Source organism: Alosa alosa, chromosome 2 (assembly GCF_017589495.1).
Source record: "Alosa alosa isolate M-15738 ecotype Scorff River chromosome 2, AALO_Geno_1.1, whole genome shotgun sequence".
Taxonomy (NCBI): Eukaryota; Metazoa; Chordata; class Actinopteri; order Clupeiformes; family Clupeidae; genus Alosa; species Alosa alosa.
The window spans coordinates 25,094,674-25,112,578 of record NC_063190.1 but is presented as its reverse complement, the minus strand read 5'-3'; the positions used below and the strand labels follow the sequence as shown (position 1 = coordinate 25,112,578).

The 17,905-nt window shown below is 42.1% G+C and overlaps 1 protein-coding gene across 1 annotated transcript in view; it reads left to right on the top strand.

The window, feature by feature from the left end:
* Positions 1 to 280: 280 nt before the first annotated feature.
* LOC125284134 (glucocorticoid receptor-like) overlaps positions 281 to 17,905 on the top strand; it is a 63,818-nt gene continuing 46,193 nt past the window's right edge. Inside the window, exons 1-2 of the mRNA XM_048227922.1 lie at positions 281 to 1,408; positions 3,291 to 4,447. Of these exons, the coding sequence (XP_048083879.1) occupies positions 3,306 to 4,447 (1,142 nt within the window). The 5' untranslated portion in view covers positions 281 to 1,408; positions 3,291 to 3,305. The remainder of the gene's footprint in view (positions 1,409 to 3,290; positions 4,448 to 17,905) is intronic.

The window sequence follows — 17,905 nt, the reverse complement described above, 5'->3', positions numbered from 1 at the left end:
ATCTTGTTAAAACGTGAAAAAGATATTGTTATAACAAGAAACTTTTCACATAATTAGGCTACGTGATACTGAGCTTTTTTATTTATTTTAGTGTGGCAGCAAAACGCTTCCGTACTTTTGCGCATGTCAGTTCTTGTAAATTAACCAAGGTCTCCCTACAGTTCAAAGTCTCGTCCGTGTTTTTTATTTGTTTGTGCACACAAAATGTCCCTTTAGAGAGCCTTACCACGGTCGACATAAGATCTAGGCCTACAGCACGGATTCGTAGATTAAAGACACACTGTTTTCTGTTTTGTTGAAGAGCCCCCCCCCCGTGCAGAATTGTTAATTTCCAGTCGGTGTGAACGTGCCCTTCGCTCTTCTATGAAACGTCTACAGTGCGCCATTGAAATTCACGACTGTCAGAGCTCACTACGCTCCTTTGGAACTTTCAACAGCTTCCAGTTGACAGGAACTCTTTAATTCGCTTACAGAATTTGTCGCCTCTAATATCCTTTGCGTGTATAGTTGCCGTGATTAAAGTTATTTAAAGCATGATTTAAAGGGTTGAAGTTGCATGACATGCTGAAATGTAATGTTTTTGCGACCCGACAGTTTTAAGTTTAGCATCGCGAGGCAAACTCTATAGGCACGTCAGTCAACGTCACTTGCAAGTAGCAATTGTGCCAGAACATTCTGCTGTGGGTTAGTGGTTTACGTTTTAACGTGTTTCTGTATGTTGCTAATGGTTTTTATCATTCAACACTGAAGGGAACGTCTGTCGAGTAAATTACGCCATTTGACAACAGTTTCTGCGAAGGACCTCTGTACGCTAGCTAGCCTGCTAGCAAGGATATTCCTCTGAGGGGCGTTTACCGTTTGTCGGAGCAAAACTAGTCTGCAACAGTAGGCTATAGTCCGATAGCTACTCAGTTACCTAATACATTTATCTAGATAGGATATCTCTCTAGCGTGCCGTTTTCTTTACGTTCCCTTTAGTATTTTTTGCTATTATTTACGCTACATTGGATATCCAGCAAGTTAAATTGACTACTTCTGTTTATGCAGAAGTGACACAGACTTTCAAGAAAGCAGTTTTGAAGTTTCAGTTTGTAAACTTGGACCAAAGGGCGCAACGATTGTTTCCCTCCACGTAGCTGGCACCAGGGTTGTCGAGCGAACGCATGAGAAGCTGAAATGCCAAGATATTGCTTGTCATGACAGCGGGAGAAGGTTTGTTGCCCAGCTTTGCTTCCACTGGCAGTACCTTGTATCTGATCATGCCGGGAGACTAGCCAGCGAAACGAAGATCACGACGTTGTTGGAAACTAAGTGGAGTAACGTTATATTATACTATACTTAAATGATTGTGCCATATGACTGTTCCCCTCTGGAAATGATCTAGACAACAAGTTCGTTTTGAAAGCAGGTAAGGACTGTTTATTATTGATTTCTTTTCCCTTTCCATTTGATAAAAACTTCCATGTTTATTTGCTTATAGCCTACTGTAAGTTATAAACTAATTGTGCTCAGTCTGCATAATGCGAACTTATTGTCACTGGTGTACTGACAGTCGTGGAGTAGGCTACGCTTATAGTTGGGTCGCAGACCATGGGTAAGTAAGTTATGACATGATAATAGCATTTCCCCCCCTTTATGTTACCTATGAAGGCCGGTTATTTTCTTGACTATAAACAATGCCATCAAACAACTGAAGTTGCTATGCGCGGAATGTGCCAGGGTCATGAAATAAATTAGTTTTTATTTTATTAAAAGGAATTCTCTTGATTTTAAAGGAATTTATCATGCAATAGCCATGACCTACCAACAGGTTGCACCACTGCGGTAACTTATATTGTCAGGATTTCTACTAATGTTGCGTTGCTTGTGAGATTTGCCCACATCCATGCTATATTATCAATCTAGTGAGCTGTAGTCGTCTTCATGGGAAGTAAAGACCATTATGTCCATCACGAAACAGCTGTAGAAATTTTTAGGCTTTCGTTATTACCAGTAGGCTTAATATAGCCTAACCGAAATGAATCAGCGTGTTCCACTTGCCAAATGACACCCGGTGTTTTTCATGTCCGAATCTGCGTTTATATATATAAATATTTATTTATTTATTTACCGATTAACATATTGTAACGATAATGAGTTACTAACGACATTGTTGTAATTTCCCTATGGTACTGTCCAAACAGCAACTAGAATATGAAATACAAATGTTCAGCTGCAGTTTTCATACACGCAAATGTAGGTGGGCTACACACTGTGGCTTTACTAATAACAGAGAGTTAAAGCGGAGTGAGAGGCGCAAACGTTCGACAACTTGCTTCCGCGTTCGATTATTGCAAGGGGGAGGGGGGAAATCCCCCTTTATGCAGACCAGAGTAAGCCCTCGCTGCACTAATGTCAATGGAGACTTGTGGAAATTTACTAATAAATTGGTAATTATGTCCTTCTGGATTTGTTGAAGGTTTTTTGGAACATTTTGTCACAATCTGTACGTGTTTGTGATCATTTCAAGCCTAATATTGTAATTTCTTAGCTTTTGGATTTGTAATAAAATAACTTAATATCAGACCATGCTGTTGCCAGTTACTGTCTGGTTGTTAGCATGCTAGCCTCTTAGCTAAGGTAACCATTTTAAACGGAGAAGTGTAATTTCTTTGAAATGACAACTAGCTGAATAACATTACTGACATTAGTTAAAGTGGATAGTTTATACTCAAGTGAACTTGCAACAGTATAGTAAGTTTAAGCGAAGTTCCTCAACTGCTAGTCACTTGTTAGCACATAGCTTCTAGCTGTATTGCCATAGCTACTGCCATCTACTAGTTCTAGCTTTTTAAGCTAGCTCGGTTAACAGACTAATTCAATTATTCTTTCCATGTTTTAAAGAATGATTCATTGGTATCATACATGATTATGGACAATAATACTGTAAACACAATTATGTTTATCTGCTCTTATTGCTTGTTAAGAGAGAAAGTTTATTTAATGAGGTAAAGTCCCACTTATGCGGAACTGTCCCGTTTTGCTCTAACGTTGCTCTATCTTGATAGTATTCAAGGATCTTTGCTAATCTGCATGTAATTTCCCCCCCTTTACCGCTGTATGTGTATTTGTGTCTGTCTGGTTGGAAGGAGAGGATAAGCAGACAAAGACATGAACTTAGTTTGTATCATACAGGCTTTTCCCCCATTGTCTTTGTTAATGAAAAGATATTTTAACACAAATAAGATGCCAAGCTTATATTGAGGCCAACTAATCGGCCATGGTAATGCTCTGTGCTCTTTCTTTGCTAGGCAAAATCGAAAAAAATGGATCAAGTTGGATTGAGGCGCAGCCCTCCGGATAACAACAGCCTTGGTTTTGGCAAACAGGCAGGAGAAGGAGGGTTTGTGAATGACATTGGAAACAGCGGTATGCAAGTGTCTGCCACCACAGGACTGGTGAAGCCTGTGCCCAGAGCTGAAGCCTCCCCCAAGGATGGCTCATCCAATGGCCTGAACAGCAGCAACCTCCAGAGAAACAGGGGGCGTGGGTCAGCGGAAGGCCCCCATGTTAAGGAGTTTGGGAAACCGCTAAGGATTCAGTCCACACAGTCCCATCAGGACACACTGGGTCCCATGAACGTTGGAGACAACTTCTCTCTCTTGGACGAGACTCTTGCTGAACTGGATGCTTTTCCCATCAAGACGGAGGACTTTTCTCCTGCCATCGATACAGACATAAACGACACTGTGTCCCTGGGGCTTGGGGATGACCGGGACGACTCCACACTGGATATCCTGCGCGACCTGAACCTGCCAGGCTCGCTAAACGAACTCAATGAGTTGTACGTGGCAGACGAGGATGCCTTCATCAACTCTCTGACCGTGGACGATGCGGTGCTTGGGGATGGCCTGGTTATACAAAACCAGTCTGGCAGCGGGGGTGGAGGTGGCTGTGTGGGCAGTAGAAACGGAGGTGCCGGCTGCAACAGGGGAAGTTGCTCTGGTGCGAACGGCGCCGAGCTGCACCCACAACACCGGCCACCTCTGCCAACGCAGCAGCCACAGCCCCAGTCTCAGCCTCTCATGAACATGCCCATCATTAAAACTGAGAAAGATGCAGGCTACATCCAGCTGTGCACGCCTGGAGTCATTAAGATGGAGAACGAGAGCCGCAGCTACTGCCAGATGTCGGGCATGGACATGGGCAGCCCTCATGCTGGCTCCTCCGCAGGCCTGGGCTCCATGCCCTCCCAGGGATTTTGCTTTGGAGCCAGCGTGCCCCCGCTGAGTATGCACAGCGAGCATTCACCCGGCGTCCCTCAGGATCAGAAGCCAGTGTTCGGCCTCTACCCACCGCGCACCTCCCTGAGCAACAGCTGGAACAGGGGGTTTGGAGAGCTCCCTGGGATGTCGAGGCCCAGTGACATAGTCCCATCCACATCTGCATACCCTGTGACTTTCAACAGGTAAGAGACTTGGGTGAAGTAGATTTTCGGTATAGAGCATGGCCTAGAGTAGGGTCTCTGTTATTTTATTCTCACTGAGGGAAATGTAAAGTGTGAAACGGCACATAAAATGTCAAAGCATGTTGGTTTGGAGTTGCTGTTGGATTTTCATTAAAGGGATATTCCACCATTTGGGGAATTACACTCATTTTCCACCTCCCCTTGAGTTAAACAATTGATTTTTACCTTTCTCCAGTTCATCCAGCTGTTCTCTGAGTCTGGCGTTACCACTTTTAGCTCCATCTTAGCATAGATCATTGAATCGGATTAAACCATTAGCATATCGCTTGCTAGCATCACGCTTAAAAGTGACAAAGATTTCCGGTAATTTTCCATTTAAAACTTGTCTTTTCTCAAGTTAGAAAGTGTAATAAGGCTGACGGAAAATGAAACGTGGCGATTTTCTAGGCTGATTTGACATGGAACTATGACGTAATAGGCGTAATAATCTGCTGCAGTTCAAACTTGTTGCTGGAAGGCCTATGGAGACTATTTTCAGGTGTTGCGTGATATCATTGTGCTGCGGCGCCCATGGTACGTTTGCCATGTTCCTTGATTATTACGCCAGAATCACACATACAGAGAAAATGGATCTTAACAGGTTGGTGTACTATATTAACCAACTAACTCACTAGGACTTCAGATGTGCAAGGTCATTTTCATTGGCAAGAGAGCAGAAAGGAAGAAATCATGCTTTCTGCCATACTGTGGTACAATCTTGATCAGTAGTTAAACCACAGAAGTGCAATGAACAGGCTAGAACTGGTTCATATTATTTAGCTGGGCAATGTGATGGTTTACATATTTAAAAAGTGAATGTTATGTGGATTTGCTGCCAACTAGCAAAATAGGCCTAAGCAGTCTGTTAGTTATCTGCCCTTTTCAGTCAATTTAATTTTACTTTCCAAACAGAAATCTTGTGTAATCTAATAGATAGCCTGTAGCTAAGTTAGTAGATCAAGTCTGTAAGTCAGCTTTCTACCAATTGTCTCTTGAAGCAATGTTGTAATTTTTGTTTGTTAGTAACATGTTTTTAGATGTGTCAGTTAGTCTGTAATATGCTTGTGTGTGTGAAGAGGGTGAATCATCACACTGAAAGCCAAGTGTACAGAACTGTTGTGCTCTATACCTACCCCTGATGTCTTTACAAAAAGACTCACACATCTTTATCACTGGGGAGAGGACACATACACACAATCACTCACTCACAAACTCACTTACATGCACACACCATTAGAGCCTATTCAGCTGTTGATTTATTTGATTTGTTTTGTGTGTGTGTGTGTGTGTGTGTGTGTGTGTGTGTGAGAGAGAGAGAGAGATGCATTGCGTTGTACTGACGGTGGTGACTGTTTGATTGATAAATAATACTATAGGTTGGCTTGAGAGACTCTGCCTCAGTTGGCCTATATATATATATCAGAGTACTTATATATATAAGTACTCTGATATATATAAAAGTATACTCTGAAACCAGCACATTACTCTGTTCACAATACATTACAAAATTTTTTTAATACTACATTCTGCTGTTCAGTTATTTAATTATTTATGTCAAGAAACCATAGCACACTGGATGATCACAACCAAGACCATGTGATTCACATACCGGCTAAGCCAATAGGCTTGGGGTGGCAATCAGTAAGAACTCCATGGCTTTTTATAATATTGCAATATACAGTGTTAATTGTAAAATATAACCAATACTGTAGTTCAGATTCTGGGAATTGAATTCAGGGAATTGTATGCATTGAAAGAGTAAAATATTTTAACAGAGTGCCAATGATTACTGGAAAGAAAACTAGGCCTAATCCAAAAGAATTAAATTTATAGTGGGGCATAGATTTTTCAGGAGAAGGTGGTTTTAGTGTAGAGTTTATTAGTGTTTGTGATGCAGATTGACATATTTCTAAACGAGATGGATGTCCAGTAGCAGTCATTGTAATAAGGATATTGATAAGTTGAAAAGACCGGAAAATGCCGTAATTATGATGTCATAACCACCATAGCAGAATGGTTTCAAACTCAGCAGTTTCTTGAAGGGGGTCGTGGTAGGGCTGAACGGTGAGACCTCAAGTCTTCATCACATAGGAGGTCTGCAACAGGTTTTCCATCACAGGAATTTCAGTATAGAATGTTTATAATTTCACAGTGTGTTTAGCAAGAACCAGGTTAGACATAACTGGTCAGCCCCCCCCATATGGTGGGTGTTTGACCTTATCCTAGAAAACCTCCAGAAATATTGAAAAGGGTCAGCAGCACTGACAGACTTAATGTTGGGCAGGCCCACATTTTACTGACTATGAATGGAAGGTTAGAGTTAAAATGAATGAGTGCAGCAAGCCTTCCTCCTTCCGCAATACAACCCAGTGTTGCCTAATACAGTTTACAGTTATTGTACAGAATGTTCATTGGGAAGTTTTTGTAATCCACTGTCGATAAATTGCAGGCACGTGCAATTCCCAGTATTGTGGTGTAATGGGTATCAATGCAATTGCAGAATACAGCTTATAGAAAAGTATTTCACGCTAAGATGTTCCAGTGAATTCATTATCTGTGTGTTCCTTGGAAAGGTTTCCTGAAGGGTTTATTAGTGTTTGTGATGTAGATTGACATATTTCTAAACGGGATGGATGTCCAGTAGCAGTCATTGTTATAAGGATATTGATAAGTTGAAAAGACCGGAAAATGCCGTAATTATGATGTCATAACCACCATAGCAGAATGGTTTCAAACTCAGCAGTTTCTTGAAGGGGGTCGTGGTAGGGCTGAACGGTGAGACCTCAAGTCTTCATCACATAGGAGGTCTGCAACAGGGGTTCCATCACAGGAATTTCAGTATAGAATGTTTATAATTTCACAGTGTGTTTAGCAAGAACCAGGTTAGACATAACTGGGTCAGCCCCCCCCCCCCCCCATATGGTGGGTGTTTGACCTTATCCTAGAAAACCTCCAGAAATATTGAAAAGGGTCAGCACTGACAGACTTAATGTTGGGCAGGCCCACATTTTACTGACTATGAATGGAAGGTTAGAGTTAAAATGAATGAGTGCAGCAAGCCTTCCTCCTTCCGCAATACAACCCAGTGTTGCCTAATACAGTTTACAGTTATTGTGCAGAATGTTCATTGGGAAGTTTTTGTAATCCACTGTTGATAAATTGCAGGCACGTGTAATTCCCAGTATTGTGGTGTAATGGATATCGTTGCAATTGCAGAATACAGCTTATAGAAAAGTATTTCACGCTAAGATGTTCCAGTGAATTCATTATCTGTGTGTTCCTTGGAAAGGTTTCCTGAAGGGTTTATTAGTGTTTGTGATGTAGATTGACATATTTCTAAACGGGATGGATGTCCAGTAGCAGTCATTGTTATAAGGATATTGATAAGTTGAAAAGACCGGAAAATGCCGTAATTATGATGTCATAACCACCATAGCAGAATGGTTTCAAACTCAGCAGTTTCTTGAAGGGGGTCGTGGTAGGGCTGAACGGTGAGACCTCAAGTCTTCATCACATAGGAGGTCTGCAACAGGGGTTCCATCACAGGAATTTCAGTATAGAATGTTTATAATTTCACAGTGTGTTTAGCAAGAACCAGGTTAGACATAACTGGGTCAGCCCCCATATGGTGGGTGTTTGACTTATCCTAGAAAACCTCCAGAAATATTGAAAAGGGTCAGCCCAGACTTAATGTTGGGCAGGCCTGATATGAATGGAAGGTTAGGTTAAAATGAATGAGTGCAGCAAACCTTCCTTATACAACCAGTGTTGCCTAATACAGTTTACAGTTATTGTGCAGAATGTTCATTGGGAAGTTTTTGTAATCCACTGTTGATAAATTGCAGGCACGTGTAATTCCCAGTATTGTGGTGTAATGGATATCGTTGCAATTGCAGAATACAGCTTATAGAAAAGTATTTCACGCTAAGATGTTCCAGTGAATTCATTATCTGTGTGTTCCTTGGAAAGGTTTCCTGAAGGATTTTTTCTTTTCAGTTTCTAGAAGCACTTTTGTTTTGAATTTAGGCTACATGCGAACTGGAATTCATGCTGCATGTACGCTGCTTTTGGCCACAAACAGTGGCGCTTGACTAGACCAGTGGAATAGAAGATTACAGAGGCAGGTGAGAGAGCCACTTTTGTGGGGTGCTCATTCCCATTTCTCCTGTCCTGGGACTTCTTTTCTCTCAGTGCAGGAAAGCCTACAACTAGAATTACTAGGTCTCCTGCTCTCCTCTCTTCCCGTTACCCTGGCGATGCCCTCCCCCCCCTCTCCTCCCCCCACATCCTCTCCCCTTCTCCCTGTATGTCTAAATTCTTTGTGTTGTTTAAACTTGTTTCCCAATCTCAGAAAAGAGGTAATGGAATTTCCTGCACCAGGTGTACAGAATCCTGTAGGACACCCCAAACCACACACACACACACACACACAGATATAGGTCTGAAAGGTAGAACCATACGAAATGGACGTAGACCTATCTTGTCTGTGTCTGGCTGGCTGGCTGCTTATCCTGAGGCACATATGTGTGTAAATGCCTCTGACTTGCTGCTTGCCGGTTTGTGTGTGTGTGTGTGTGTGTTTGTGTGTCAGGCGGGGGGGAGGGGGGTTGGCGTGAGCGGAATGCGGAGGGATCTTATGGGCCGCCTACTCTTGCTGGGTAACATGGGTACTGACAGGTAAAGAATGACTGGTCCTCTGAATCTGGTTGTTTCCCATCAGGTTTGAAGATGACATGAAGAGAGTTTGATGGCATGAAGAGAGTTTGAAGATGAAGTGTTTTGAAATATCACTACTACATAGGCCTATACAAAGTGTCTACAGTGCTGGTTACAGTTACGTTATTGTGCAACCCAACAAATTGCTATTTTCATACATCCAGCATATGTAGAAAGATAATTCTTATTTTCCTAGTCAATTAAGTGTGTACATCTTTGCCCAGCTTGCCTGAAGTCTGACAGCTCTGACAGCTGTTTTTGAAAAAAAAAAAATAATAAGATAGATCAAAACCTAAACCTATTAGTTGCCTAATACCCAGTGAAGTCATATAAATCTTTGGTAATTACACTGATATAGGCATTCAGTTTTTACTGAGCTGAGGCCCCCTAGAACTTTCTCTCACTAATATCCAAACTCTCATGATTGCAGCTCCAATGATTAGCCTAAGGGATAGCGTCTGTATGCGCTAGCCTATATCCTGTTTTGAGTATCATGGGAACTAGGCATGATAATTGCCATATAGGCGACATGTCATATTATCATAACCTTAGCCATGACACAATTTTATTGCAACATTTTACCATACTGAAGGTATTGTGATTTAGACTTTGATATATTTGATGATCAAATATATCTACTACTGCACTTTTTAACACATGCACACACTGCACAGGAAGTTCACTGTATATTTCAGAATCAGAGTCAGAAAACTTTATTGTATGACAGAAAATAATTTTCATATAATGTGAATCTCTGCAGTCATCTTGGCAAAATAATTTGGTTTTTGACTCTGACTTCCTTTCCAATTTCCACTGTGACGCAAGAGAAGAAGAGGTCTTGCACCATTTTGTGAACTGTACAAGCAATGTTATCAGAATCTACATAAAATTAAAATCATAATATTATCAATACCTGTTGCAGCTGTATTGAAATAGTATTGTGCTAAAAATATTACAATACTGCACTGTACATTTTGCTCCCCAACCTCTAATGAAAACATATGCTTGTAAGAAGCATCAAGGTCAACAACAGTAGCTGCCTTTTCACTAAATAGACATAGCCAATAGTTTTGTTTACCAGTACTTTCTCTCTTTTTCGCAGCAGTTGTTAACCATTCCAATTCCAATAACCTCAATAGCCGCAGTATTTACAGCATTTCTTGTGACAATAAAACCAACAACATCTGCTTTCATACAGTATGTGTCACCGCAGTCATATGACTGCACAGCGCCTATATACCTGCCCTTGAGTCAGTTCGCCTTCTGTTTATCATCTGACTTCCCCCAACCCACTGTCACACTAAAAGCCCCGTTGGGGTATTTTCACTATTCCCATGGCAACAGGCCATTGGTAGCATGTGAACTTACATCTATTGCCTCCCCTGTGTTGTTTTTGTTGGTTTTGCTGCAGAATTGTCATCTGGCTCTGAGCTGTGCAGATCAGGTCTTTCTGTTAAAAACGGGGCAGGTAGGGTATTTAGTGATAAAGACCCTTTGAGCACGGCTTAATGCTTTGAGCAATGCGATAATGCAAGTGACCTTTTGATTTTAACACCACGCTGCTGCCAAGTCTGTGCTGTGAGTGCGTCTGTCTAAGGCCTTGCTCAGGTGCTAATTTCTCTCACTGTTTTGAAAGGACACCCAAGGTTCTGGGGTCACTTTGAAAATCGGTGAAAACTGAGTGTTTTGAGAAGGGTCAGCGGATCACTGCTTATGTTAATGACTTGGAAGGGTTTGAACTGCGTTTTTTTTGTTTTTTTGTTTGTTTTTTGATTAGTGGAACTGGTTTGACTTGATAGTGCTGAGTGCGCATAACAGCGAACTCTCTTATCAGTGTTATTTATGGACATATGATCATATGATAACCGAACGCTCACTGTAAAGTTCCCCTGAGCTCATTATAACGTTTATTGAACGGATATCTATGTGAGTTTAACGCGAAGAGCCATAAAGAGTTTTGACCGTTGATATTAAATACTACATTCAAATGTATTTTTCATATTTATTTCAATCACTCTCAATTTTCCTAATTTACTTAGTTTAAATGGGGCTAGATGACCAGCTAGAGAGGGTATCGATATTGGAATATATCTAAGTCTAAAGTCAGTTTTCCAAAGCCTCAGCTGTATATTTAAATTGAGATAATCTCTCCAAGGCTGATAAAGTAAAATACAATCCCATAATGATAATGTGTGAGTATAGGAGGGGTACATGTACAAGCTCCTAAAAGCATGAAATACACAATTTAAAGTTTCCTCTCCTGGTTCTTGGCTGAGCTCTGTCCTTTGAGTTTGCTGATGAGCAGCTCTGAAATTCCATCAATTTTGTTGAGAGTTGAGTTGGTGTGAAATTGCAAAAACGCGTTGGCAATTTCAAAAACGTGTGGGTGTCCATTTGATCAGGGAGAAAATGTATGCCTGCAATCATCTTACATGTGGTCACATTATTATTCTCGTTGGGTTTGGCTCCCCCAGCAATGTCACAAGTATATGAGAACAGTCACCACATAGGCTATAAATCTACACCAGTGGGCCCTAGCTACTAGTAAAGTCGTGGTTTGGGGTTAGCCATTTTAAAGTCACGTTTTTATGCAGGATTGGTTGTGTTAGTAGTCGAGCCGGGAGTGTTGCAGTGATGTATAGTTTGGTCAGCGACAGTGCTGATAGTTCGTAAGAGTGATGTGATGTGTCTCTCAGCCAAACTGAGGTATTTTTGTAAGTGGTGACACTCTGGTCTGCTGTGACAATGCAATGATTTTCCCCCACTGTGGGAGTAAAACCAAGTGCACAGTGCAGTCTTCCTCTCTTGTTCTGCTGCTTTCTCTCTGGCTTTGGACAGCACAAACCATACAGGCTAACTTGGTCACTTGACGTGAAATGAGTGAAAATGTTGGCCATTTTATGATATAATCTTAAGATATAAGTAAAGAATACTGAAGTTTCATTTGTCGTCATGATGGGTGGCATTTGACAGTTTAAGATAGTAATAAGATTGTAAGGAAGCTAGTAAACCAGTATGAGCGAATCCCCCCCCCCACATTCACTCATTATTAGATTGATTTATATTTCCCCATTTTTTCTGCCTTTAACTATCATGCTTTTGTCTTCTCCCTGTCTTGTTCTATTTTTATATCTGCACTCATCTTTTGTTCTTTTACAGAGAGTATTGTCATTATTCGTACAAAGGTCATAGCGTTCACACGCATAACTGCCTAAATACAATGTACCGAAAAAATTAATGAGCTTGGACAGTGTCAGAAAGAAGAGGCTGTATCTTCTGGCACAGTCTGTTTGAGGCATTTCATAGTGAAGAGCTTTCCTTTTTAGCCAGAGCCCGAGTTGGTGCAGTCATTGCAACCCTATACTTTACATGCTGTACAGACAAGGACAGCAAGATGGAAAATATGGACACATGAATGCATTGTCATGGAGGATAGTGTTGTTTCTTCCAGTGTGTCTTACATGTTTTTTTTTTTGAGTGAAAGAACATTTTTGACAAAGCCCCCTGTCAACAAACCAGTAGCCCGATTAGAATTTATGCTTTTGTTATAGATTTGTCATGATTGTCTTGACATTCTAGTCACACCCTAGATACATCTTCGCAGACTTTGACTGATGAGAACTGTGACATCTGAATCATCTTATAGCAGTTAAACTAACAGTTAATCAACTGTGTACATTATGGCACCCTCCCATACTGAAGAACAGACAGCACAGCAGCAACATGGCAGTCATTTAAAGCATTGCAGTGGGTCCAAGGTCAGCCATTTTGAAAGTCGGTTTAAGCCCTGTCTCTTCTAGCTGAACCTTACTCAGTGGAGGTCTGCCAGGTTTATAGGTTAATCCCACAGTAAACACCTTATCAGTCAGCCAGCCTTGTCTGTTGGGTCATGAATCATAAAGCCCTGATATGAACTGATAGCTGCATGAGGTGCAAAATATTTCACAAACACATCCCGGACAGACATACTGTATGCATATTATACTGTACATACGTGCATACAGTGTACACACGGATGCATAACATCATTCTCTTTTGTGACTTCTTTCCATAGAAAATAACAGTGATATAGGAAAGTATATTTACTACATTCTGTGCTTTTCGCCTTATTCTGAGGATGGAATTCATGGAGACATCAGCCCATAATGAAGAGCTATTTTCTTTGTCTTCCTATTTTCTTCCGCCTTTCTACTTTCAATAATCTTGATGCTTTCCTGAAATTATTTTGTTTGTTTTTTTGCTTGGAAATTTCAATGACTACAGTAAATTCATCACAAGAGTTGTGACGTACAAGGAATAGGAAGGAAAAAATGTGTACAATGAGTTTAAGAGTTTGCGTGTGTGTGTGTGTGTGTGTGTGCGTGCGTGCGTGCGTGCGTGCGTGCGGCGTGTGTGTGTGACATATTCCCTTGCTATGTTTTCATCCTTCTCTCCTTTTTCTCACCCTTGTGTTGGGGGGATGTAGAGTTCAGGCCACACCCTCAGGTGTGGGAATGTCTGGAATGCTGAAACGACTCTGGTACTACTGTAACCAATGCCTTGCCGTATTCAGCTCAGTCACACTCCCATCGTCTTCCAGTCCCATCCAGCACCTGCTATGTACACATACTGTAACAGTAGAAATGCCCTGTTCGGAGACGTGGTGTGGATATTGGCAGCAGAATGTTACCCCCAAACTAGAGTCTGGTCTGGGTGATCTTCCCACCCTCATTTGTTAGTCATGGCCAATTTGCCTTGGCCCTGCATGTCACTTTTACTGCACTTCGACTCAGCTGCAGTACAAAGGCTTACATAATATTCTTTCTCCCCTGTACAGCTTTGGAGCAGGTTGTTTGTTTTGTGAGCCACGTATCTGTCTCCAAGTGCTTTGTCCTCGCTCTGTGTGTGTGTGTGTGTGTGTGTGTGTGTGTGTGTTTTGTGTTCGAGGAAGAGAGAGAGAGAGTTTTGGCAGGGGTTCTGAGCCGGCTTTTTTCTGTCTCGTCTTCCTGAGATGAAGTGGGCTGACTGAAATGTTTGAGGCAGAGAGCGTTCAACAGGGAGCAAATTCACCTGATTCGTGACGTGCATAAATTACTCTTTCTAGTTTTTGTTTGAAGGTCATAAACGTCTGTTTCATAAGAGGGACCGGTTTTGAGAAATATGTGTTTGAGTCTGCTCTGCAACCTTGGTTCATGATAAAGACCCCAAACTTTCACTTAGGGTGGCTAATTGATGAGTTATGGTTTGTCAGATGGACACAATTGCCCGTATGCCCATTTCTAAAGAAAGTCAAAGGTATATCAGAGGAAATCTACACAAAAATGCTTGGCCTTTAGACCAGTTTCCTGTATATCAAAAGCATGTAATGGTTGTCACATAAAAAATAATTTTACAAACTCAAAAAGTAAATTCTTCCTTGGGTGCAGTTGAGCAAACAGAATAATCGTCCTGTGGGTGAAAATGTGCCTCATAAATATGAAAGTGGGCAGTGCTCAGTGCTTGAAATGGCATTTTCGCTGACCTGGCCCGTGTAATAAGGGTCTAAAAGCACCAGGTGACACGTGTGTTATGTGATGTTGGCCTTTGAGCAGCCCATCCTTCTGCAGGCATCTCTCTTTTTCTCTCTCTCTCTCTCTCTCTCTCTCTCTCTCTCTCTTCTCACTCTGTCTCTCTCTTGTTCACTCTCTCCCCCTCTCTGTCTCTCTCTCGTTCACTCTCTCCCCGGGACCTGTCTCGGCCGAGCACTAGCACAGAGCAAACAGTCATAACTCATACACACGGCAGCCACAGCAGCAGACGCTTCGCCGTAAAAAGCCTGCTTCCCTGGCTGTGCTGGACGGAGCTGAGCCGCTCATGTAACACCAACTACAAAAATGGGAGACCAGGGGGGAATTGTCAGTCTGACAGCAAGCTGAAATTCAGAGAAGATGTTTTGTTGTTGATCATGTATTGATCAGTGTGTTACAGAAATGTCCATAAATTGACGATGAAGATTGCTGAGACTGTTGGCGTTGGATTTGTACTAGTTAAAGAGTACAGAGAAGAAGCAAAGACTATTACTGAAATCCCTGGCCCCTGCACTTATTGTTAAGTCAGCACTTAAATCAGTTGATATGGGATACCTCAGGGACTCTCACATTTGGCACTTGGACCAAAGACAGAGCCTGAGCCTGTTTAATTTGGTAATAAATAGCTGATGGTTTGTAAGGGCTCCTGTGGATCGGCTTCTGTGATTCAATTCATTTCCATTCAAAACACTTATTTGCCAATTTACACAGTCCCATAGAGTTGTATTTTTGAAAAACAAATGTTAGTGCTCCTGTGCTTGATATATCCAGTTAGCATGATGATGACGGGATGATGAGCCCGTCATTTATCGGTTTATAAATCGCGGCTGCGGCAATGCCAGATGATGTCATCTATGTCTGACTTAAAGCCCAGTGAGCCGGAGGAGCGGCTGCGATGGCCAATCTAATCTGCTGATTTCTATCTCCCTCTCTCTCGTCGAGGCTCCTTGAGGAGTGCGCGCTCTCCATACGTAGCGTGGTTCATTAGGCCGGGCTGTTTCTCCAGATGCCTGCGAGAGGCCAGCCTTTCATCCCCTCCACCCCATCCACCCCTTTTCTGAAGGAGGAGTCAAGCGCTCTACTGTAAATGGCTTCTAGCCAGTTGGACTAAAGTTACAGCTTCAGCCCTCAAGGTTAGAGAATTCTTCCTCTCCTCTGAGCTGCTGGACTGTTTGTTTATAGTCTCTCCCTCCCCTCTCTGCGTTCCCTCTCTCTCTCTCTCTCTCTCTCTCTCTCTCTGTTACACTCTCTCTCTCAAATCTGTGGTTTTGCTGGTGGTTTGCTTTTCTCCACAAACTGCCGTAGCAAAGCTGTTATTGCTGCTGGAAATTGAATCTGTGTCCTAGGGAAATCTTAAAGCAAGTATAGTATGTTTGCATTCAAAATCTTTTGCTAACTTTTTCTGCTTATTTTTTCAGCTGTACAACCCCCCCCCCCTCACCCTCTCACACACACACACACAATGTGATATTGCGCTCTGCATAGCACAGGTCTGGATTCAGTGTTTCCTTGAGCCGCATGTTGAGGAGGTTATAAAGCTCGCTTCTCTGGAGCTGTTGCTTACACAGATGTTTCTAGCCACTTTCAATTAAGAGTAGAGGGGAAGAGAGGGAGAAAGGCTGAGAAGGAGAGAAAAGGAGAGGCAGAGGGAGAGAGAGGGGACCCTTGAGAGTGGCCTCCTCTAAGCCTGAGATCCCCGCCTGCCTGGCCTGTGTGCTCTTTCCCATTCACCCTCTGCACACTCTAGCCTCCTCCCACCTCTCCCCACCCCAAGGTCTCAGAATACTGCTTCCTTAAGCCCCACTCATTCCTCGACTAGCCAACAGGGCCTGTTTACCAAGGCTTCACAGAGGTGGAGATTTGGGCTGCTGTTTTTCCCAGAGTGGCCTTATCCCAGATGTTGATAAGGGAACTGCTGTTTTCATAGCTACTTGAAATTTCAAGCTTGCAGAAATGGTCAAAGTCAGTGGTGCCACACACCATATGCTTCTGGTGAGAGTTCCTGTGGTGATGGCACTCATGATGTGTTTTTATTCCCAGCATAGTGGCAATGGACCTGCACTCTGACTTTTGGCCTTTGTTCAATGACCGTAGTTGTTTTTCAGGGTGTTATGTTTTAGAACCAATATGGACAAGTAGAGCTAATTTAGGCAGTCAATACAGTCCTACATTAACAGTAGCCTATGTTTCAATATGTTACTCTGTCAAGGGAATAACCAGCATCCTATATGCAACCATATGCAATTCTAATCCCATACACTTTTTTGTTGAATTTAGCAAATTGCTCATAGTGGTCATGGTAACAGTCTGGTGTTCATAGCCAGTCCTGGTTCTGTAAATGGGAAGCAAACATGGTGGTTCAGACAAATCCATAACCAATCAGCTTGGAGCTTCAGGAGCATGGAAGGGTGTGATTTGATTGGCAGTTGAGCTCAAATCTCAACAACATTTCATTAAATTGAATCACAGACTCTATGCAGTACTATAATCTACTATAACCAGTAGCCTATATACTGTAACATGTCAAAAATCAGGCAAAAAATGGCAAATCCCTGGAAAGAAACAACAAAAAAAAAAAACACACACACTGTGTAGAGAGTGATTAAACTGATAGGATTAGTGAAGCTTAGGCTGCATATCAGGTGTATCAGGTGTGATTAGTGCAATAGATGTGTGTGTGATTGTAACTACAGCATGCTTAGACCATACCTGTCAACACTCCCGTTTTTCCCGGGTTTCTCCCGTATTTCAAGGTCATCTCCCAGCACCCTCCAGTTTTGTTATTTCTCCCGTAATTTGCATGGCCATCAAACTTTATTATAAAATCATTGATCCATTCAGGTTGCCAGATTGTGTATGAAATACACCCTACACATACACGGTCACTTAGTTTTAATTTCAACTGTTTTGTCATAGACTAAAACCTGGCAACCCAAATAAGGAAGTGGGTGCCAACTGCGCAGCCTGAGTCTCGTCGTAAGCAAGTAGGCTAGTTGAATGGCCTACTCCAGAACTAGCTGTTGTGAAATTGTTGGGAATTTAATTGATTAACACATCACATAAACTGTTATTGAGTGTTGTTGATACACTGAACTTGTTCCTTCGGAACCAAATCTGACAGCAAGCAGCTATGGAGTTTTAGAAGTAGGCGAAGTAG